The sequence below is a fragment of the Paramisgurnus dabryanus genome, chromosome 19 (assembly GCF_030506205.2).
Source record: "Paramisgurnus dabryanus chromosome 19, PD_genome_1.1, whole genome shotgun sequence".
Classification (NCBI taxonomy): Eukaryota; Metazoa; Chordata; class Actinopteri; order Cypriniformes; family Cobitidae; genus Paramisgurnus; species Paramisgurnus dabryanus.
Window position 1 is genome coordinate 6,476,620 of NC_133355.1, and position 24,036 is coordinate 6,500,655.

Here is a 24,036-nt window from a genome sequence, read left to right on the forward strand (position 1 = left end):
ATGCAACTGAAACAGCCTAGCAGCCACCCATAATGCCCTAGCAACGACTTAAAACACACAGAGAATGCAACAGAAACAGCATAGCAACCACCCATAATACCTTAGCAACGACTTAAAACACACACACACAGATAAAGATGTGATATAAAGTCAGAATTCTGAGATGCAAAGTCACAATTTTATTTATTATTTTTTACAACATGGCGGAAACAGGCTTCCATAATAAAATAGACTTACTAATGTGACAAATGTAATAAAAAAACCTCGACCGCGGCCCTCCCGGTTCTCTGGTGATGCGTTTTGGTCTGATCATCTATTGGCTGAATATTTTTCGGGCTAAGGGTGTTTACCACAGATTTATTATAGCAGTCTGACCCTGCAACTTTCGGACCGTTACATATATGATTTGTTGTTGTACGTCATGTCGACTATAATCTAACATGAAATCTGCAGCACTGCTCTTCGGGATTTATCTCGTCTTTGGTTGTAAGTACTTTTAATGGCTTTAGGTGAATTGTAGTGCAAATTTTAAATATTCACTCTTAATTCTGCTGGGTTACTTTTAACCCAACGCTATGTAAATATATTGTACAGAACACACGTTGGGTTATAAATAAACCTATGCTGGGTTGTTAACCCAACCATGAGTTGAAACAATAGCATAGGTTTATTTGTTTATTTGTCAACATGTGTTCTGTCCAATATTTACCCAGCGTTGGGTTAAAAATAACCTAGCAGAATTTAGGCTATGACCTACTCTGTGGAGGTCTATTTGCGTTGGTTTTAAAGTCCTCATGCAGTCGATAATTTTATCCCTTAAAACTCATATTTGATTATTAAAATTACATATTTAATGTTTTAAAAAGTGAATGCAACTCGACACCGTGGGATGGAAAAGCGGCTATGGACTTTATCCAGATCACATCTGCGCAACACCAAAAGAAAATGTTGTTTTAAAGAAAAAAAACTTTGTTACTTCTTAATCTTCAGGAAAACGTTACACTCATTCTTTATCATTTATAAAAGATGTATTAAATTCAATATTTCTATTAGTTGTATTGGATCTTGCAACTATTAACCTGATCTTGCAACTAGTATTGACACATTTTGGAGCGGTTTCCCAGACAGGGCTTAAGTCTAGTCCCAGACTTAAATGTTAGTGTTGTCTTGACCGAAAACAACTTACTTTGACATATCTTAAAATATCAGTGTGTGTCTGAAGATGCACACCAATAATATAATCAATAACAACATAGTCTTTTTAAAGTATTTTATTTCTGATAACAAGCAAAATAAACAACATGTAAATTACCTTAGTTTAAATCATAGCTAAAGCGTCAAAAACTACACTTAGCTAACGTTACTGTGTAAAATGTGTACAATATAATGTATTTAATGTTAATTAACAAGCCTCCCTTCACATAGTGGGTGATCCATGATCGCCATCTCCCCTCTTCTTTATAAACAGAGACCAGAAGTAACGGACCATCCAGATGTGTAACCGCGACAACTATAGCGTGCGTCCGATGAAACAGTCTATACTAAATGATTTTCAACTGAAATTGACTTTAAATACGTTTTTGGTGTCTCCCGGGTTACGTATGTGAGTCTGTGAGTCTGTGAGTTGCCCGCCAAAGCACATTCTATTAATTGTCTCTTTAAACTTTAATATTTTTTTTTTACATATGTTTTATATTAGCTTGGCTTCTTTTATGTATGTTAACATTTTAAATAATGATAAAACATGTAAAATAAAATCAACAATTAAAAAAGAGTTTTGAGTAGTAGACTATATTAAAGCTCACGTTTTTCCTGATCCCATTTTTTCAAACTTTAGTTAGTGTGTAATGTTGCTGTTAGAGCATAAATAATAATTGCAAAAGGATAAAGTTCAAAGTTCCCTGCCAGGCGATATATATTTTCTTTAACAGAAGTCCCCTTTTAAAGCCTACAGCGAACGGCCGGTTTGGACTACAGCCCTCTATTTCCCGATTGAATGTCAATAAAGCAGTTTTTGACTAATCTCCGCCCACAGGAATACGTCAGTCGCCAGCTAAACTCAAATGGCTTTGCTAAGCTGCTGTCGAATCAAAATACACCAAACAAACTACACAATCAGAACTCCCTACGCCTTAAAGGTAGGGTAACAGATTTGATCCTGAAACATTTTTTGTTATGCTGGTTAAAAGTCTCCTCACATCCTGATAGCAATCACTGTCTTAAGTTGTTTAAATGTATTTGTAGAAATTTATGTCATCTGTGAAAGGCGTAATACCAAAAAATGTTCAACAAATCATAGATTTCGGTCCGAACGGACGTTTCCATTTTTGTCCCTCATACGTAAGCGTAATTTGAATGCCCACCGCGCAGCGAGTCCACGCAGACATCATACGTCATCGGCGCGTTCACGTGCGCTCACCTCCTGTCTGTAAACAGTGAGAACAGCAAACTTTTCTGCTGAATTGACAACCTACACAGGAGGCACACAATGAAAGACATATTTTATAACAACAACAGCAAAAACTGCCTGGATCAGCAAGAGCAAAAACCCAAATTAACATCTGTAACTTTACTGCTTTACCACGCGATGAAACAGCTGCAGGAGGCAAAGGGTCTGAAAGGGTCGTTGGACTGTTTATTTTGGTAAGGTAGGTACGCGGTTTGTATTGAGATGGATTCAGATATTCTACTTTGATGAAACATTGTGTTGCTTATGAAATTTGTGTTCGTTTACGGATTAGCATAACAATATAGTTACTACGTCTACACAACCGAACGTGTGCTTAAACTAATTCTGATTTAAACCAGTTGTTTGGTTATTTTGGAAGTGTTATTCGACTTTGTATTGCAAAGTTTTCTCACTGCTGAATGAGACATGAGATGTGACCGTCTGATCTGTGCGTGTTCATGGGTTTTGAAAGAGGCGTGACTTTGTATGGCGATTTGACTTGAGGGTGGGATCGGGATTTCATTGCTAGGCGACTACCGTTAGCATTTTTCAAATTGTGTTACCCTACCTTTAATTAATAAGGGGTAATAACTTATGCTGCGTTCCAGGCAACCTGTAACCCGTAAATCACGACTTCAAAACCACGACTCACGACTCTGAACTGGGAGTACATCGATCTAGTACGAGTTCACTGGTGGGAAGTCACGGGTTACAGGCTGCCTGGAACGCATAGAGTCATGAGTCGTGGTTTTGAAGACGTAATCACGGGCTCAAAAACCTGCCTGGAATGCAGCATTAGCATCATCGAATGAATAAGCATTACTTGCGTTGGCTTCTGTGATGCATATGTGCGCGTCCAGAGATGCGTGTGCGCGACGTGTAAGAGAATGAGTAAGAGAGTTCTGTGGGTACATGGTTCGTTCCTTGCGTTATTCCGTTGACCGGATTAAATCTGTGAAGATGGTTGAAGTTTGTCCAAGTGAAGAGTGCACGAGAAAAACTGTCCCAAGGGAGGGCAGGTCTCACAGCAAGCTGCGAGCCCGGCTGGGTGCCGCGGCTACGTGCCTCGTGGTTGAGCAGCGTACTGTGTGGCTACTGTGTGCGTGTTGTGAGCAAAAGTGAGTAGGGGAGAGCCCCCTTTGACCTTTGATGAGTCCAACCCATCATAGTTGAAATGGCCAATGCGAAAGGTTGTTGATCGAGCAGGAAAACGAGTCTTTGTTCTCCCCAGCATTAATCTGCATAGTTTGTTTAATGCAGAGATTTTCAATAATAAGTCAGATTAATATTAACTGAATTTAATACTAGTTACAATGACACGAAGCATGTCATTGATCAGGAAAGGAAAAGGGGATAATTTAGAGTGTAAACAAGATGATTTAAACACACATCAAATAATAATTTCATAAATGTGAATTATGAGACATACTTAGATAAACAACACATCAGTATAGTGTTACCAGAAAGTGGTACATTACAGATACAAACATGCAATACGAAGATATATTATATGGGTCAAAACATGAGATTTATCTTGTTTTGCGTAAATCTAACCAACGATCTTTGGGCTCATTAATCTATTTTTTGTTTCTTTTATACATGTCTCTGTTGTACATGAAACTTCAATTATTGCACCCTAGCTGGCCTTTGTATTTTCATAAATTGGCTGGATTTGTGCTTATTAGTCAATTCAACTTTAGCCACTCTAATTGTTGACTGAATTTGAAAATTACCCTTCATTTAATGTTTTTTTTATGTTTTGGCTGACTTGATAAAATACATTGTCTCTAAGTCCAAAAGTATAAGTGAAAAGTTTCGTTGCAAAACGAGATAAATCCATTTTACAGAATACAGAAATCACTTTTAATTAATTCATTTTAGAGGACAATTAAATACATTTAGTTTCTTGACATAAAAATAACTCTTATTGTTTAGTTTCTGTATACTCTATCACTATAAAAAACTAAAACCTGTTCTTTTGCAGATTTCAGCAATATATCTGGTGGAATTGTGATTGGAAATGTGAGAGAAGAGTGCAGAGCCCATTATCCCAAAGATGCATGTTACATAGGTATAGACCTGAATGATTATGTCCAAGGATGTGCAGGAGAATACAAAAGCTATTGGGATTGGTATTTGCCCCTATTAAAATTCAAGTTCATTAGTGGACATGAAACAATTGAATTCACTGTGAAACAACCAGGTATAGTTTACCATTTTATTATGAAATGCATATTTTTGCACTATTTTCTTTTTTAAATAATTGGGAACAGCATCCATGACAGTGGGTCAAAAGTAAAAATCTCTATCAAGCTAAACTAATAAAAATTGTGCTGTATGTTTTCAGCAATAAGAATCAATGAGGTTGTTAATGTATTTTATCATTACAAATTTATAAGTAGATTTAAGTCTGCACAACTGTGTGACAATGTGTTATTAATAATATTAAGATAATATTAAAATCTTGATAACCTTTTATTAAAGCCCTATTGTTTTTGCTCAGTTTCTTTTTCTTCTTCTTCTTCTTCTTCAAAATGAATAAAAATTTTTAAGGGCCTAAAAATGCTCGAAAATTTACATGTGGTATAGGCGTCAGGAGTGGGCGTGTAGAAATGACTCGATAGCGCCACCTGCAAAATTTCAACAGAACAGGGGCACGTTCAATCTCACACCGGTGCGCAACGTTTTGCTACGGTTTCCGGGGTTGAACGACATGTTTCCTGGAAACGGTGTGCAACGGTGTGCAACAAGTTTTAGCTGCGTTTTCTCTTGTTTGGTGGGTGTGTCAGAAATGTCGGCCCAATCAGCGGCAAGATGTATATAACCACGCGGTAGTAAAGAGACAGCTCGCTTAATGGGTTCAAGTTGGAATGTTGTCTTTCATTCTGGGCGGCAAGGTCAGTGACTGTGACATCGAGGGTATTTTACAGTATTTAACACACATTTTAACGATTTCATCAGGCTTCAGAAACATTTAAAAAAGAACACAAAGAATGGCCTCTCAGCTACCATAGTTTCAACTCTTGCATCATTGTAACAGGGCGTTCAACACATCACCGTTTCTGTTTTATAAACGTTGTGCAACGTTTTGTCGGGGCTGAACGCAGCCCAGCTCTCCCGCTACGAAAAACTTACAGATACGAAATTTGGTTGGGTCATCTATCACTTCAAGACCTACAAAAAAGTTCCTTGGAACCAAGCTCTAAGCCCCACAGAAATATTCAGCTTCAGTCATAGCGCCACCTAGAGGTAGCAGGAAATGCCTTGTTTTACGTTGTGATTTACTGCTCTTAGAGATTTAATCAAATCATCATTATATTTGGTCAGACTGATGTTAAGCCCTTTGCGATGATAAATAGCGAAGATCTTGACTTTTCTTTGTAGGGCGTGTCCATGGCAGCATGGCAAAGAGTGATGTTTCGCCATGAAACAGGAAGCTGTTGTAATTCAGGCATACAATGTCCGATCAGCCCCAGACTTCAAACGTTTGATAAGGGTCTCAGCCTGAACACATCAACATGGCATAATTCATTAACAGTCATAGCAGCACCTAGAGGCAGCAGGAAATACCATGTTTTACGCTGTGACCTACTGCTCTTAGAGATTTAACCATATCAACATCATATTTCATCAGTCTAATCTTAAGACCTTGCTTGTTGATAAATTGTGACGACCTTGACTTTTCGTTAAAGGGCGTGTCCGTGGCGGCCTCGCAAAGTATCGCTAAATGAATCACACTTTTGACAGCCTAAACAAGCTCAAAAAGTCATGAAACGTTGCACACGTGCCAAATGTGGCATTGTTTTTATTTGATATAGGCTTTAGAACTGAGGGTGTAAAAATGGCTCTATAGCGCCACCTACAAAAATTCAAGAGATCAGCCCCCCCGCTACGTTAAACATACAGATACGAAATGCAGTAGGATCATGTATCACTCCAAGACCTACAAAAAAGTCTCTTGGAGCCATGCTGTAAACCACACAGGAAGTCGGCCATTTTGAATTTTCTCTGTAATTTGAGTGCAAATTTTGCCATTTCTGGGCTTCGTACTTTAAGGAACTCCTCCTATAAATTTAAACAGATCATCACCATATTTGGTCTGTGTCATGTAAAGGCCTTTGCGATGCTAAATTGCAGAGATCTTGACATTTCGATGGAGGGTGTGTCGTGGTTGCCTGCCAAATTTCTGTGTTTCGCAATGAAACAGGAAGTTGTTCTAACTCAGGCTTAAAACGTCCAATCTGACCCACGCTTCACATGTTTGATAAGTGTCCTGGCCTGAACACATCTACATGGCAATATTAAGTAAATGTTATAGCGCTACCTGCTGGCAGCAGGAAATGCCATGTTTTATACTCTGATTTACTGCTCATGGAAATTTATTCAGATCATCATCATATTTGGTCAGTCTGAACTTAGGAGTTCACAGTGATAAATTGTGAAGATCTGGAATTTTCGTTAAAGGGCGTGTCAGTGGCGGGCGGCCTGGCAAAGTTTGATGTTTTACTATGAGAAAGCTGTTGTAACTTAGGCATACAATGTCCGACCTGTCACAGACTTCATATGTTTAACAAGGGCACATCAAAGTTCCTTTGAATATCCACATATATTTACCTAGCCTGACTACGTCAGACTTTGTACTTCTGCTTAATTTCATTACGCTTCTGTACTCAGTCTGAGATGCCTCCAATTCTAACCGTTTTCCTCCGGCTTCAAGACCGACGGCCCAATCAACGAACAGAGGGCGGGCTGAGAGCCGTGACGTAGATGCTAAGCGTCGAATGTTGTAAATTGTAGTGGACATGGAGGCACAGAAAGATATTTGCTCTGTTGTGGAGAACCGGCACTTGCCAACTTAAGCCCGAACAGGAAGAGTGTTTGTTAAACATTTTGAATGGAGATTATGTTGTTGTCCTACTCCAGACAGGTTTTGGTAAAAGTTTAATTTATCAACTATTACCGATCGTCAGCAAGAAACTGTGTGCAGCACAGCTTGACGTGCACAACGATCGAGAAATCATGGAAGGGAATTCCATTGTTCACAGTTAATGGTGGAGGACATGTGGGCAAACATTCTTTGGTGACGTTCCCGATTAACCAGAAAATAAGGTAGGAAGATTTAATTTACATATGGTTATGGCTGTCTCGTGGAAGAGTTTGATAGGAGAGAGGGGCGTTCCTCCACTTAGACGTGAGTGGAAAGACACCGTAAGGATAGTGTTCAACTAGCTCTGCCCCGATTTATTTACATAATCTGTAAAAGTCGTTCATAGCCATGTTAACTCCGGTATTTCGCTCGATGGGTTTGTTTTCACATCATACGTGTGTTTTACAGCAGAAATTCGACGCGGCTGAGCCGGCGCATAATGCACATCATATCCAAACGTCTTACGTTTAGACCAATGATTTTATACTTCAGACAAGCCCCTCCCACGAGAAGGAAAATGATTGTCAATTATGCCCAGCCAGACTCTGTCTATGAAGCGAAGCAAAATAGCAGAGGATGGTATTACCAGGCTAATATTTACCCACTTAAATTTAAATCCCCCTGGTTCACTGCTTTACTAAGGCCATAGGGTGGCGGTGCACATGCATGCAAGGGCGCTTCCATCGCTGCTTGCAGCTTTAATTAAACATTACAACTAGTTGGTTACTTAAAACCCTTAAACATGGTGGCACATGTCTAAAAACCAGATGTTACCTTTAATGTTTATCAAGCATTTAAAAAAGATCTCTGGGAAATCCAGTTTTAAACTACAACTTGGTTGTCGATTTAATCATCCTGTCAATGTTTTAGCTCATTTTCATGTTTCAGGAACTGTTTTTTTATTGTACAAGCTGTTCTTTGACCCATAAACTATCTCTTCTGTGCTAGAAACAAACACTTCATGGTCATGGTCAGTCATGGCTTATGCCTTCACTAAAGAAGAACTGAGACTCTGGGAAGCGTATCAAGGTGAGCTTTGGAAAACAAATGCTGTTGTTGTTGTTTAAATGTATTGAATTTTAATTTGATGATTTGGTGTCAGTGTGTCACAGCTCATGTGATGTGTGTGCAGAAAGGATTTGTATGTAGAGGAGAGCAGGAGCGAAAGTACAATTTCAGAAAAAAAATTTATTTTAAAAGATAATTATTTAGACAGAGATATATTTTTGCTGTGGTCAATAACTCACAAATGTGGTCTATCAATACCAGGTGGAAGTTTGAACAAATGTGAAATGACATCAGTATAATTTCACTTTGAACATAAGTAGTGAATTGTTACTTTTGACCCTGTCAAAAAAAGTAACACAACAGAACAAGATAGATTTTTGTGTTACACTTGTTTTTAGTAAATATACATGACGATGTCACCAAGTGACGATCTGTGAGGGCGGAACCAAAAGTGTGTGAGATTGGTTCCGCTCGGACGACTGATGCGAAACACCGGAATTCCCGGGGTTTCCCCAAAAACACTAAATCAAGCCCGATAACATTCAGGTGAGAGCGATCGACACAGCGATCACTGATAGGCCGATAAGGAGAGAAGGTTGAGCATATAAAGACCTTTGAAGATGTCCGTTGGTGTTGTTGGTGGCACTTTGTGAATCTGCTGCTTGCGCTTGTTGCTACAGTGGAGATCGGCTGGGTTGACTCACTTTAATCCCTTAGGGAAGACGAGAGGTTGGAAACGTTGGAGTAAGGAAGTTATCGTGTGATTTGGATGTGGAAAAGAGAACGCGACGCTGTTGGATGCATGATTGGGGAATCGGTTGGACAACAAAGCGTGAGTAAACAATCGAAACAAACGCTCTGTGCTATCTAGAAGAGGAGTTACTGGTGTCTTGGTGGGGGTGTTGAAGGTTACCGGCCCTGCGGGGATTAAATGCGTAGGTGAGCCGAAGAGGTAACCAGGAGACACAGAGGTGCGTTGTTGAACATATTCATCCGTGAAATCTTTTCTCTCTTGCTGGCGTGTAGAACGCCCAACCCGCCTCTCGAGCAGCCAAGACCTAGGCGGCCAAGTCTTAACTTCACGTGGAGTGCGTGTGCAGAGTGCTGTGGTGAGTGTGACTTTTACCGTGTGTTTCACTAAGCTTGCTGTGTGTGTGCTGTATTGACAGTAACCGAAGCCGCCCGGGCCCCGTGCAGATTGTGCGAAGAAAATACCACGTTGAGGCCCGAGCCAGAGGAGAGAAACCAACCACTACCTGTGCAGTGTGTAACTTACTTGTGTTTGTAACAACGCCTCGAAGAGGATCTAACAGTGTCAGTAGTGAGAACCCATTATCCCTGTCTCCACGAATGCTTTGGAGTAAACCAACAGCCCCAGTGTTGTGAGTAACCTACCTGTACAGTGTATTACTTACCTGTGTTTACAGTAACGCCTCGAAGAGGACCAAGCAGTGTCAGTAGTGAGAACCCCTTTACCGCCGTCTCCACGAATGCTTTGGAGTGAACCAAAGGCCCCAGTGTTGTGAGTAACCTACCTGTGCAGTGTATTACTGACCTGTGTTTGCAGTAACGCCTCGAAGAGGACCAAGCAGTGTCAGTAGTGAGAACCCCTTTACCGCTGTCTCCACGAATGCTTTGGAGTAAACCAAAGGCCCCAGTATTGTGAGTAACCTACCTGTGCAGTGTATCACTTACCTGTGTTTGCAGTAATGCCTCGAAGAGGACCAAGCAGTGTCAGTAGTGGGAACCCCTTTACCGCCGTCTCCACGAATGTTTTGGAGTGAACTAAAGGCCCCAGTGTTGTGAGTAACCTACCTGTGCAGTGTATTACTTACCTGTGTTTGCAGCAACGCCTCGAAGAAAACCAAGCAGTGTCAGTGGTGAGAAACCCTTTACCTCTGTCTCCACGTATGCTTTGGAGCGAACCAAAGGCCCAAGTGTTGTGAGTAACCTACCTGTACAGAGGGTAACTTACCTGTGTCTGCAGCCACGCCTTGTGGTGGATCCCCTGCGTTCAGTGAGGTCGAGACGGAGTGACCTGAGGGCAAGAGAGAGACAGAAACAACAGTCAGATAAGTTGTGACCCGGTGCTGGACCAACATTAATTGTACTTTCCTTGTTTTGCCTCCAGGAGGAAGCGGAGGGCGCCACGAGTTCAAGGGAAACAAGGAAGAAGACCCTTGGCCCCCATTCCCTGGTCCAACTCGCCCTGGAGGCGAGAAGCAGATTGTTTTTAAACTGCCCTTCCCCTTTTTCCCCTTCCTTTTAAATATTTAATAAAGATTCCTTTTAATTGTAGTATACTCGTCTGTCTGGTCATTGGGGTGGTCTTGGGAACCTCCTCGAGGTGGAAAGTAGAGAGGGGCGTGGCCTGGTAGCTAGCTTGGGTCCGCCCCGGCCGTGACAGATTTGGCGTAGTCGGCAGGGCTCCACCTCGAGTTGAGCGACCAAGACCCTCCAATGGCCGACGACGAGTTGCCCGAAGCCCCACCCTGTGTAGTGCCCGAGAGGCCCGAAGCCCCACCTTGTGTGGTGCCTGAGGAGCCCGAAGCCCCACCCCGTGCCATGCCCATATTCCTAGGGAATCCCTGGGTGCAGAAGTATGGCGGAACCGAGTCAGAGGTCCGCCTGGCCGAGTGGAGGGCCCAACTGGAATACCTGGCCGGCCTTCAGGGGCTGAGCGCCACCCAGCAGCAACAACTGGTGTTGAACTCTCTAGAAGGAGAGGCCCGGCGGGAAGTACAAGCTGCCCCTGAAGCCGTTCGAGCCACCGCCCAGTCCATTTTTCAATTCCTCGCCGATCAATACGGCGACACCACCCCTGCGGCCGTCCTACGGGCACAGTTCTTCAATTGCAAACAGGGCCCCCACCAGCCCATCCGAGCCTTCGCCTTGAAACTTCGAGAGCAGTACGGACGCCTACAACGGCGTCGAGACCATGGGTTGGGAGATGGAGAGACCCTGCTGCGAGATCAGTTTCTGTTAGGGCTAAGAGAGGGCCCCGTGCGTCAGAACCTACGGGGACAATTCCGAAGAGACCCCGACCTTACCTTCGACGATCTGAAAAAGGAAGCAATGGCCCTGGAAGGTGATCAGGTGGAAATGAAGGAGGCCCCTGTATGCGCAGCCGTGAGCGGCCCGGCAGTAACGACCCCCGAAGGCATGGACTGGAAACAAGCCTTAAAAATGGAGCTCCTGAAGGACGTGCAGGACCAGATGGCCGAGTTGACTAAAACCCTGGTAGGAGAGCTGCGCCTCGGGCCGGGAAGGAGAGAAGAAGGCCCCAACCTTCGAGACCGGGTGTACTCTGAACGAGGTCGAGACCCAACGAGGCGGCCCTACCAGGTAAATCGGCCCAGGTTCGAGTGGGACGAGCAGGGGAGGCCCATTTGCAACCATTGTGGGACTGCTGGCCATGTGAGCCGGCAATGCGGCCTGCGAAGAGCCTCCGAGGGGGGTTTTTAGGATAACCGGCCACAGTGGGTCATGTGGTTGGCGCCCCCCAAGTAGACCCCCCGAGAAGAATGGAGTCCAGGGACAGGATGGTCGGGCTTAGCCCGACAGTTGAGGTGCAAGTATGTGGTACTACGGTACGGTGCCTGGTCGACACTGGCTCCCAGGTCACCCTATTTTCAGAAAGCCTGTCCCACGAATTGTTTGGAGCCCAACCCGCACATGAAGCTGAAGCCCCTTGGCTTACCCTGAAGGGGGCGAACGGGCTAGAGATTCCCTACATTGGTTACAGGCTTACGGACCTCAAGCTCTACGGAGTACAAGTGCCACAGAAAGGGATTATTATCGTTCAGGATCACTGTCTCGGCCGGCATCGGGCCCTCATAGGTATGAATGTTCTCTCGGAGTGCTGGGAGGAGCTATTTCGGGCTAGGCCCGTACAGAAAATACCGAGGGCTGAACGGCCGGGCTGGGAACGAGTAGTGGCCGACTGCCGCCGAGTACAGATGGCAAAGATCCAAGGCAATCGGGAAGAAGTCGGGCGAGTGGCATGCCGGTTTGCACTATCCGTGCCAGCAAGGAGCGAAGCCATAGTGTGGGCCAGAGTTCCCCAGTGGCGTCAGCGACCTGGGAGCTGGGTGTTGGTCGAACCCCGTGGAGATTGCACCCAGGTAGGCGTAGCCCGAGGATTAGCGGTGGTCCAACGAGGCCGAGTACCGGTAAAAGTTTGCAATGAGAACCCCTATCCGGTGCTTTTGCACAAACACCAACGGCTGGTGACGGTGACCACGGTGGAGGGCCATCAGGTACGGGATGGAGAGGATGTGAGTTTCCGCCAGATACGCCCCGCGGTGGTCGAAATGGCTTTGACACAGGCCGAGGGAGCATCTAGGACGAAGGAGAAGAGGATGCCGAGCCACTTGACGGGCGACTCCCTACAAGGGGAGGGTTTAGAACGAGGGCAGGCAGAAAAGTTGCAGGAACTCCTTAGGAGATGGCAACATGTATTTTCCACCCATGACGAGGATTATGGGTGCACTACGGTGGTAAGACACAGTATCCCCACGGGAGAAGCCGGACCAAGTCGGGAGCGGTATCGTCCGATACCCCCCACCTTATACACAGAAGTGAGATCGCTGTTACAAGGTATGTTGGAGCAGGGGATTGTGCGGGAGAGTAGCAGCCCATGGGCGGCCCCTATAGTGCTGGTCCAAAAGAAGACAGGGGCATGGAGGTTCTGCGTAGACTATCGGAAGCTGAACCAATTGACCAAAAAGGACGCGTTCCCTCTGCCTCGGATCGAAGACTCATTGGCAAGCTTGACCAAATCCGCCTGGTACTCTACGCTAGATCTGGCCAGCGGGTATTGGCAAGTCCAAGTTGAAGAACGGGACCGAGAGAAGACGGCCTTCACCACGCCCTTTGGTCTATTTGAGTGGGACCGGATGCCCTTCGGGCTTTGCAACGCTCCCGCAACCTTCCAGAGGCTGATGCAACGGTGTCTCGGAGGTCAGTTAATGGAGTCTGTACTAGTATACCTTGACGATGTTATTGTGTATTCCCCAGACTTTGAAACCCACCTCCAGCACTTGGAGGAGGTGTTCCAAGAGATGGAGAGGTATGGCTTGAAACTACAGCCCGAGAAATGCCACCTACTACGCCCTGAAGTGAAGTTCCTGGGCCATGTGGTGAGTGCATCTGGAGTGGCCGTAGACCCCGATAAGGTGGCGGCAGTGCGAGACTGGGAGGCCCCCAAGACCGTAAGGCAAGTGAGATCATTTCTGGGCTTTGTGGGATACTATTGGCGATTCATAAAGGGGTTCTCGAAGATCGCCAAACCCCTGAACCAACTGCTGGTCGGAACAGGACGACCACGGGGGCGGGGATCCCCAACAGTAGAGTGGAACGCAGATTGTGAGGCGGCCTTTAGGGCACCAAAGCAAGAGCTGTTACAAGCCCCAATTTTAGCATATGCTGACTTTTCACAACCTTTTCTGCTGTACACAGATGCAAGTAATCTGGGCCTGGGGGCCGTACTCGCCCAGAAGCAGGAGGGAGTGGAGCGAGTGATCGCCTATGCTAGCCGGAGCCTGCACCCCGCCGAAAGGAACGACGCAAACTATAGTTCCTTCAAACTCGAGCTGCTGGCCTTAAAATGGGCACTGAGTGAAAAGTTTAAAGACTATCTCTGGGGAGCCAAGGTAACGGTGGTTACGGACAACAATCCCTTGGTACACCTACAGACGGCCCGACTAGGAGCAGTAGAGCAACGGTGGGTGGCACAGTTAGCTAATTATGATTACCAGTTGCAGTATCGCCCTGGGTGGGAACACACCAACGCCGATGCGTTATCCCGGCTGCCGATGAGGGGAGACCTGAGGGGCCTGGCCCAACGAGAGGAAGGATTGGAAGAGGAGAAATTGACGGTCGGGGTAGTGGAACCCCCGGGGAGTCAGCAGGAGGCAGTACCTGTAAGTTGGGGATGGGACCCCCACCGGTGGAGGACCCGGCAGCAGGAGGATCGTGAGCTGCGGAGTCTGGGTGAGTGGCTAGGACGAGGCCGACGACCAACTCCCGCGGAGCAACAAGGGCAAACAGAGGTGAGCCGGAAGATGTTGGGGCAGTGGGAAAGATTAATACTCTGCGAAGGTGTGTTATGCAGGACCGTTCGAGACCCAGGGACGGGAGAAGAGACCAGTCAGATCGTGGTACCTCCAAGCCAGGTACGGGCGCTGATGATGGCATATCACGATGAGATGGGGCACCAAGGACAAGAACGGACGCTGTCCCTACTACGTAGACACTTTTACTGGCCTGGAATGGAGACGTCTGTGAGTTCATTTATTCAAGCTTGTCCCAGATGCATTCTGTTTAAGTCTCGACAGGAGGCCCGAGCACCGATGGTCCCCATTCATGCTAAAGCCCCCCTCCATATCGTCGCCATGGATTACCTGACCTTGGGTCGCCCCATGGACCGCTTCCAGAACATCTTGGTCGTGACCGACCTATTCACCAAGTACGCTTGGGCCATCCCCACCTTGGATCAGACGGCGAGTACCACAGCTACCGCATTGTGGAAAGCGGTCTTCCAATCATTTGGGTGCCCAGAGTTCCTCCACTCGGACCAAGGGCCCAACTTCGAATCACGGATCATCCGGGAATTATGTCAGCTGTATGGCTGCACGAAGACCCACACGACTTCCTACCACCCTCAAGGGAATGGGGGGTGTGAGCGATTCAATCAAACCTTGCTGGGCTTGTTGGGGACCCTGGACCGGACACGTCAAGACAACTGGGTGAGTGCTCTGCCGAACCTATTGCAAGCTTACAACAACAGTGTACATAGCACCACGGGGTACGCTCCCACTTACCAGATGTTTGGTAGACACATCCGCCTGCCTACAGATCTGTTTGTTCGGGACGGCTGGAAGTGAAGGGGAAGAGAACGTGACCGAATGGGTAGGGCGACACCACCACCGCCTCTGCTCGGCCTACGAACAGGTCAACAAGAGGATTCAGGAAGCAGGAGTTAAGAACAAGAGGCTGTATGATCGGACGGCGCGGGAAGCCCCCTTGCTCCCGGGAGAGAGGGTCCTAGTGCGAGACAACCGAAGGCTAGGAAAGGGTAAGCTGAGCGACCGGTGGGAGGCCAGGCCCTACGTAGTCCAGAGCCAACAGAGGCCGGGACAGCCGGTATATACCATCCGGCCGGAAGGGAAGTCCGGGCCTGATCGTGTAGTCCATCGGAACATGATCCGCCCCTGTCCAAACTACCCCCCACTACCCATGGAAGCGGCCCCGAAGGAGCCTGTACCCGCTACTCCTTGGATCGAAGGGTGGGTTATAGTCCCAGGAGGTCCGGTAGATGTACCGGCTCGGGAGGCCCCAGCGGAACCTCAGCACTTACCTGCTGTAGTGGAACCTGCTGTAGTGGAACCGGCGGACGAACCGATCCCGGAGGCTCCAAGGGAGCCGGAAGACTTACCCACTGAGTTAAATCCAGTGTCCCCTCCACGACGGCCCCAGCGGGAGAACCGGGGACGACCACCAAACCGGTACGGAGAATGGGTTACAGGAAGCGGTTCTAGGGACTAGAACCATTCCGGCGGGGGAGGATGTCACCAAGTGACGATCTGTGAGGGCGGAACCAAAAGTGTGTGAGATTGGTTCCGCTCGGACGACTGATGCGAAACACCGGAATTCCCGGGGTTTCCCCAAAAACACTAAATCAAGCCCGATAACATTCAGGTGAGAGCGATCGACACAGCGATCACTGATAGGCCGATAAGGAGAGAAGGTTGAGCATATAAAGACCTTTGAAGATGTCCGTTGGTGTTGTTGGTGGCACTTTGTGAATCTGCTGCTTGCGCTTGTTGCTACGGTGGAGATCGGCTGGGTTGACTCACTTTAATCCCTTAGGGAAGACGAGAGGTTGGAAACGTTGGAGTAAGGAAGTTATCGTGTGATTTGGATGTGGAAAAGAGAACGCGACGCTGTTGGATGCATGATTGGGGAATCGGTTGGACAACAAAGCGTGAGTAAACAATCGAAACAAACGCTCTGTGCTATCTAGAAGAGGAGTTACTGGTGTCTTGGTGGGGGTGTTGAAGGTTACTGGCCCTGCGGGGATTAAATGCGTAGGTGAGCCGAAGAGGTAACCAGGAGACACAGAGGGGCGTTGTTGAAAATCTTTTCTCTCTTGCTGGCGTGTAGAACGCCCAACCCGCCTCTCGAGCAGCCAAGACCTAGGCGGCCAAGTCTTAACTTCACGTGGAGTGCGTGTGCAGAGTGCTGTGGTGAGTGTGACTTTTACCGTGTGTTTCACTAAGCTTGCTGTGTGTGTGCTGTATTGACAGTAACCGAAGCCGCCCGGGCCCCGTGCAGATTGTGCGAAGAAAATACCACGTTGAGGCCCGAGCCAGAGGAGAGAAACCAACCACTACCTGTGCAGTGTGTAACTTACTTGTGTTTGTAACAACGCCTCGAAGAGGATCTAAGTGTCAGTAGTGAGAACCCATTATCCCTGTCTCCACGAATGCTTTGGAGTAACCCAACAGCCCCAGTGTTGTAAGTAACCTACCTGTGCAGTGTATTACTTACCTGTGTTTACAGTAACGCCTCGAAGAGGACCAAGCAGTGTCAGTAGTGAGAACCCCTTTACCGCCGTCTCCACGAATGCTTTGGAGTGAACCAAAGGCCCCAGTGTTGTGAGTAACCTACCTGTGCAGTGTATCACTTACCTGGGTTTGCAGCAACGCCTCGAAGAAGGCCAAGCAGTGTCAGTAGTGAAAAACCCTTCACCTCTGTCTCCACGAATGCTTTGGAGTAAACCAAAGGCCCCAGTGTTGTGAGTAACCTACCTGTACAGTGTATTACTGACCTGTGTTTGCAGTAACGCCTCGAAGAGGACCAAGCAGTGTCAGTAGTGAGAACCCCTTTACCGCTGTCTCCACGAATGCTTTGGAGTAAACCAAAGGCCCCAGTATTGTGAGTAACCTACCTGTGCAGTGTATCACTTACCTGTGTTTGCAGTAACGCCTCGAAGAGGTCCAAGCAGTGTCAGTAGTGGGAACCCCTTTACCGCCGTCTCCACGAATGTTTTGGAGTGAACTAAAGGCCCCCGTGTTGTGAGTAACCTACCTGTGCAGTGTGTCACTTACCTGTGTTTGCAGCAACGCCTCGAAGAAGACCAAACAGTGTCAGTAGTGAGAAACCCTTCCCCTCTGTCTCCACGAATGCTTCGGAGTGAACCAAAGGCCCCAGTGTTGTGAGTAACCTACCTGTGCAGTGTATTACTTACCTGTGTTTGCAGCAACGCCTCGAAGAAAACCAAGCAGTGTCAGTGGTGAGAAACCCTTTACCTCTGTCTCCACGTATGCTTTGGAGCGAACCAAAGGCCCAAGTGTTGTGAGTAACCTACCTGTACAGAGGGTAACTTACCTGTGTCTGCAGCCACGCCTTGTGGTGGATCCCCTGCGTTCAGTGAGGTCGAGACGGAGTGACCTGAGGGCAAGAGAGAGACAGAAACAACAGTCAGATAAGTTGTGACCCGGTGCTGGACCAACATTAATTGTACTTTCCTTGTTTTGCCTCCAGGAGGAAGCGGAGGGCGCCACGAGTTCAAGGGAAACAAGGAAGAAGACCCTTGGCCCCCATTCCCTGGTCCAACTCGCCCTGGAGGCGAGAAGCAGATTGTTTTTAAACTGCCCTTCCCCTTTTTCCCCTTCGTTTTAAATATTTAATAAAGATTCCTTTTAATTGTAGTATACTCGTCTGTCTGGTCATTGGGGTGGTCTTGGGAACCTCCTCGAGGTGGAAAGTAGAGAGGGGCGTGGCCTGGTAGCTAGCTTGGGTCCGCCCCGGCCGTGACAACTATGACCTTGTTAATATAGAACTACAAATATATTTTGTCGTTTATCTTTGCAAAAAAATAATGAAATTACATTTTCATTTTTAAATTTCAGTTTTATCAAATGTTTCAAAAGCAACCTGACAGTACAAACTTGAAATGTTGAGAATAAAACATTTTTTAACAGTTTAAATATGGGGTGGTTTCCCAGACAGGGATTAGCTTAAGCCAGGACTAGACCTGAGTTTAATTGGGAAATATAACTAGTTTTAACAAACTTGCCTTACTAAAAACATTACTTATGTGCATTTTGAGGCAAGACAAAAGGCACTGATGTATTTTAAGGCATGTCAGTGAAAGTTGTTTTGGACATGTTTAGTCTAGGACTAGTCTAATCCCTGTCTGGGAAACCGCCCCCCAAAAAATTATATACATTTTCAATATAATGCAACAGTATTAGCAGCGGGACAAAAGTAACAAAGTGTTACTTTCGTCCCGACAGGAACTCCTGACATTTAAACCTGATTTGCTTTTATTTTGAAAAACAAATGTAAGAGCTCTGAGAAAATCGCTTTGTTACTTTCGCCCCGGTTCTTCACTAATATAATGAATATGGTGTAATTCTCTGAATTTACAGTATAAGATTGACTTTTAGCATTAACATATTGTCCCTTATTGAATATGTAATGTATTATACAGTATTTACTTTAACGCTATAAAACAAAAATATAAAATGTTCTTTTGCAGATCTCTTCACTATAGTTTGTACAATTGAGACTGTAAATGTGAGAGAAAAGTCAACTCTTACCTGCAGAGGTCCTCTTCACATTTCATTAGGCTGGATTAAAAACAAAAGATTTGACTGGTATAGAAACATGATGGACATGTCTATAGAAACACAGAACGATGGTAAAACAGTCTGTGAAGAGCCTTACAGATACAACCAACCGATAAGCTACTCATGTCCTTACAATGCAGATGAAACCATGACAACAAAATTCAAGTTCATGTACATAGCCGTATGTGGACTAAATACAACAACAGAAATCACTGTGAAAGTAACAGGTACAGTTTACTAGCTTAACATTTAATTATAAAATAAGTTTACATGTATTATAAATCTAGTATAGTAACACTGCTTTTGAAATCTGTTAACAGGTAAAAAACACAATGGAAGTACTGCTTTCACGTATTGTTGTTTCTAGCTAAACTACAGTACTAACTATTTCAAACTTGTTTTCTTCTTTAAAATTATTTGGATAAACATGCATTGAAAATAGGTTGAGAATCAAAATCTTAATCTGACTCTTTAGTTGATAACTGCAAAGAAAACAAGTTTACAATTTTTTTAACACAGTACTAATGTTTATGTAAGGAATAACTGACGACTTGCCATTAAATTATTTGAAAATAGTGCATACCTAATGTGAAACGATACAATGCCCCATTACACTGTGGGTGTGCGCTATTTTCAAATATTTTAAAGGACCGGAGTCAATTATTCAGCTTATACCACAGTTACTACAAACATTGCTCTCATGGTTATTTTAAGATATTTGACAAGTGAAGTGTGCACTTTACAGAACAATAAGTCCCCTGGTATAAATGAATTTTAAAGGTGCATTGTGTAACTTTTAGAAGGATCTCTTGACAGAAATGCAATATAAACTATATTATCAGTGGTGTATAAAAACCTTACTCTATTGTTTTTATTAGCTTAGACTGAGCCATTTTATCTACATACACTGCTGGTCCCTTTACATCAGGAGTCCTGGAGGGCCACTGCCCTGCAGAGTTTAGTTCCAACTCTAATCAAACAAACCTGATTTCATTTCCAAGTAATCCTGAAGACAGGTGTGTTTAATTAACTCAGACAGTGGCCCTCCAGGACCCAGGGTTCCCCACCAATGCTTTACATGAAAGTCACTGTCATGTTTCTACAGTAGCCCTAAATGGACAAACTGTTCTACAGAGGGCATTTTGTCCATACGTTGTCTCATACAACGAAATGTTTGTCGTGTGGCGGCTACCATGTGCATTTGATTAAAGAGGAGTGAAGCTGTTGGTTGCCATATCACAATCTCACCACAAGAATGTACACACACCACCTTTAAATGTCACGTTTTTCCTGATCCCATTTTTCAAACTTTAGTGTGTAATGTTGCTGTTAGAGGATAAATAATACCTGCAAAATGATAAAAGCTCAAAGTTCGCTGCCAGGCGAAATATTTAATAGGATTCTCCTTTTAAAGCCTACAGCGAATGGCCGGTTTGGACTACAGCTCTCCTGGTTGTATGATGTCAAAATAAGAGTTTCTGAATAATGCCCGTCAGTCGCCAGCTAAGCTCAAACAGCTCTGCTAAGTTAAGCTGCTGTCGAATCACAACACACTAAACAAACTACACAATCAGAACTCATTATGTATTTCTGAAGTACGGACTTCAAAGAATAAGGAAGAAATCAGACGGTGAAAACAGCCGCATAGAGATAAGTAAATTGTGTGAAAATAATGTGTTTTTTTTACACGTGAAAAATAAACACGTTATATTGCGCACTGTAAACACAATCCAAACTTCAAAAACACAGAAAGCACGGGACCTTTAGAACAGTTAAAAATAAAATTTTAACTCTGAATTTTAATCAGGGCTTTGAACCAGAGTTTTTCCCAATTGGTTCGTTACGAACAGAAACAGTATTTTAACGTTTCCGGTTTTTGGTTCAACCCTAAAATTGATGTTCCTGAACCGGTTAGAACAAAAAAAATAAAATCCCAAACCGGTTAATAACTTCCATGTTGTGGGAAATACAAATAAGTAGGCTGATCATTAGGACATTAAACTAAATTATTAGTCTACATAATTTTCCTTAAGTCTCTATCTTGTCATCAGACATTAAAAAAGGCTACATTATGTAAGCAGCATAACTGTAAATCTGACATGCCGACATTTGTTAAGTGCACTTACACACACAGACGGAGGACAAATTCCCATGGCGCTTCGGGCAGAAGATGCAGCATAAACAGTCGCTCCACTTAAAGTGAAAATTACGTTGTTTTTCAGTACTAAAATGGCCCCCACAGTCACAAGATCTCAACCCAATATCTTTGGGATGTGGTCGAATGGGAGCTTCGTGCCCTGGATGTGCATCCCACAAATCTCCATCAACTGCAAAATGCTATCCTATCAATATTAGCCAAAATTTCTAAAGAATGCTTTCAGCACCTTGTTGAATCAATGCCACGTAGAATTAAGGCAGTTTTGAAGACGAAAGGGGGTCAAACACAGTATTATTATGGTGTTCCTAATAATCCTTTAGGTGAGTGTATGTGTGTACGCACACTGAAAAAAAAACTTGTAGACACCAGTTGCATATGACTGAATTAAGTGTTCCTAAAATGAATTAACATTCATTAACATTAATTTAATTTTAAGAAAACTTAATGTTATCATATTGAAATGGTGAACATAATTAAATTATGTAGATCCAACAACTTCTAAAAAACATCATTTTAATAAAACTGAATTTAATCACATGCAACCAGCACTTTTTATACACACACATACAGTGGCACGAAACAGTATGTGAACCCCTAGAAATGAACTGGTTTTCTACAGTGATTTGCCATAAAATGTGATCTGATCCTCATCTAGGTCACAACAATAAACAAACACAATGTGCATAAGCTGATAACACACAAATAATTTGTTTCTTGTGTCTTTTTTTGAAAAAACCCATTTAACATTCACATTGCTGGAGAAAAAATGTAAGTGAACCCGTAAACTAATTACTTTAATGAAAGCTAATTTGTGTCAGAAACAAAATTAGTTAAAAGGTGTGGTTTAGTGCTACTTTGTTTGATAAAAAGGCACACATTTTAAGGTTACTGTCCTTCAGAAAACATCAGCTCTTATGAACCATACTTCGCAATAAGGAGCTCTCTGAAGATATCAGATGAGTTGTTGCACTACATAAGTCTGAAAAGGGATACAAAACAATTCCAAAATGTTTAGACATCCATCAGCGGAGGAAATCGCTGCTCTCACGAAAAACATTGTTGTGAGCCTGAAGTGTGCAAAAGAGCACCTTGGCAAACCCCAGTGGTACTGGGAAAATATTTTAGGGACTGATGAAACAAAAGTGGAATTTTTCAGGAAAAATACCATGGCGCAAAAAAGACACAGCTTACCGACATCAAAAAATCTCTCCAACCAGTGTTGGGAAAGTTCACTTTCTACATGAACTAGTTCAGTTCACAGTTCACAAATTTTAAAATGAACTAGTTCAGTTCATAGTTCATATTACAAAATCTTGAACTAGTTCACAGTTCCAAAAATGAACTAATTTATAGTTCTTTTTTCCCACATTATTTAAAAAAATGTATTGCCATTATAGCCCATATAGAACCACAGACAGCAATTATTTTATCAGTTTTAACACTGAAGCTAAATGCGTCAGATTAAATCTTCACATTCAACTTTCAATACTTATGCAACCAGGGTTTACATTAGCATTGACTGTTTTTAAATTTTGTATTTGCTTGCACATACCTTGAAAGGCTAGCCTGGTGCTTCAAGGGGGTCGCACATCAGGCGAGAAGCGCTGCGAGGCATCGCGTGTAGTACAATTCGCAGGTACAAAGCAGCCTATGTTAATCGTTAACGATTTAGGACAAATATGATGTTATTTAATGTTAAACTATGTGAGTGGCGCGGCAGGGATTTGGATTTCAGCAGCGTCCAGTCAGTGTTGTTTTGATGACGCATGCAGCCTGGTGGCAGTGTTGCCAGATAGGGTGTTTTTTCCGCTACACATTAAGGCCTGTTTACAATGTGTTTTAGTCGGGTTTTCGCCTGGAAGACTCTATAGAAATCTGGCACCCTATTGAACTATGTTAAACTGAGAGCGCGTGCCGTTCAAAAGCACCAGAATGAACGAGTTCACAATATTCATCAGGCAGTAATACAGTACGTTTAGTTCACGTTCGCCCAAAATATGAACGAGTTCATGAACTTTCGTTCAATGAACTCGTTCAGGCACAACACTGACTCCAATCATCAAGGGAACCATCATGATTTGGGCCTGGACCACTTAATTAATTAGAAGTAAATCCACCACAGACTGGCTTAAGAAAAATAAAATGGGCCATTGGGAGCAATGTGCAGATTCAGAACTATTGAAAACACTTGCTTGAAGTAATTGCGTCAAAGGAGGTTCAACAAGTTGTTAAATCCAAGGGTTCACTTAGATTTACATACTTCCAGCACCGTGAATGTTTAATGGGTTTTAAAAAAAACAACAACGGAAATTAGAGCTATTTGTGTTTGTCTATTGTTGTGACCTAGATGAGGATTAGATAACATTTTATAGCAAATCACTGCAGAAAACCAGTTTATTCCAAGAGGTTCACATACTTTTTCTTGCCACTGTATATACTAAAATATAATAGTAGTAAATTCAATTGTTTTTGTACAAGCTGTTCTTTATTAAACCATCTCTTCTGTGTTAGAAGCAAGTACTGTGCCAGGAAAAACTTTTAATGCCTTGACCGCCATAGACCAGAGACACAAGAAGTTATTTAAGGTTAAAGGTAAGCTTTATAAAACAAACTTTGATGTTGTTGTTAAAATTTGTTGAATTCTCATCCTATAAGTTATTATTAATATTATTCATTCATTACACACAGACGGATTGTAAGGGTTTTGTCTTGTGTTGTGTTTGGTTTGGTCTTTTATTTTGAAGTCATGTCTTTGGTCTTTTATTTTGATACCATGTCATGTCACACTTCACATTCCACTTCCTGTTTGTCACAATATAACCGGTTCAATGTCAACATCACCCTGCGAAGTATT

At 44.0% G+C, this 24,036-nt stretch overlaps 1 protein-coding gene across 7 annotated transcripts in view; it reads left to right on the top strand.

Moving 5' to 3' along the window:
- Nucleotides 1-353: 353 nt before the first annotated feature.
- The window catches only part of LOC135775946 (uncharacterized), a 34,393-nt gene continuing 10,710 nt past the window's right edge, over nt 354-24,036 (top strand). For 2 of the 7 annotated variants that reach the window (XM_065286548.2, XM_065286562.2), the window contains exons 1-5: nt 354-486; nt 4,434-4,652; nt 8,325-8,405; nt 18,934-19,251; nt 23,694-23,774. In XM_065286548.2, the coding sequence (XP_065142620.1) occupies nt 441-486; nt 4,434-4,652; nt 8,325-8,405; nt 18,934-19,251; nt 23,694-23,774 (745 nt within the window). In that variant the 5' untranslated portion in view covers nt 354-440. The remainder of the gene's footprint in view (nt 487-4,433; nt 4,653-8,324; nt 8,406-18,933; nt 19,252-23,693; nt 23,775-24,036) is intronic. The other 5 variants (XM_065286554.2, XM_065286578.2, XM_065286590.2 and 2 more) reach the window with 5 other exon arrangements.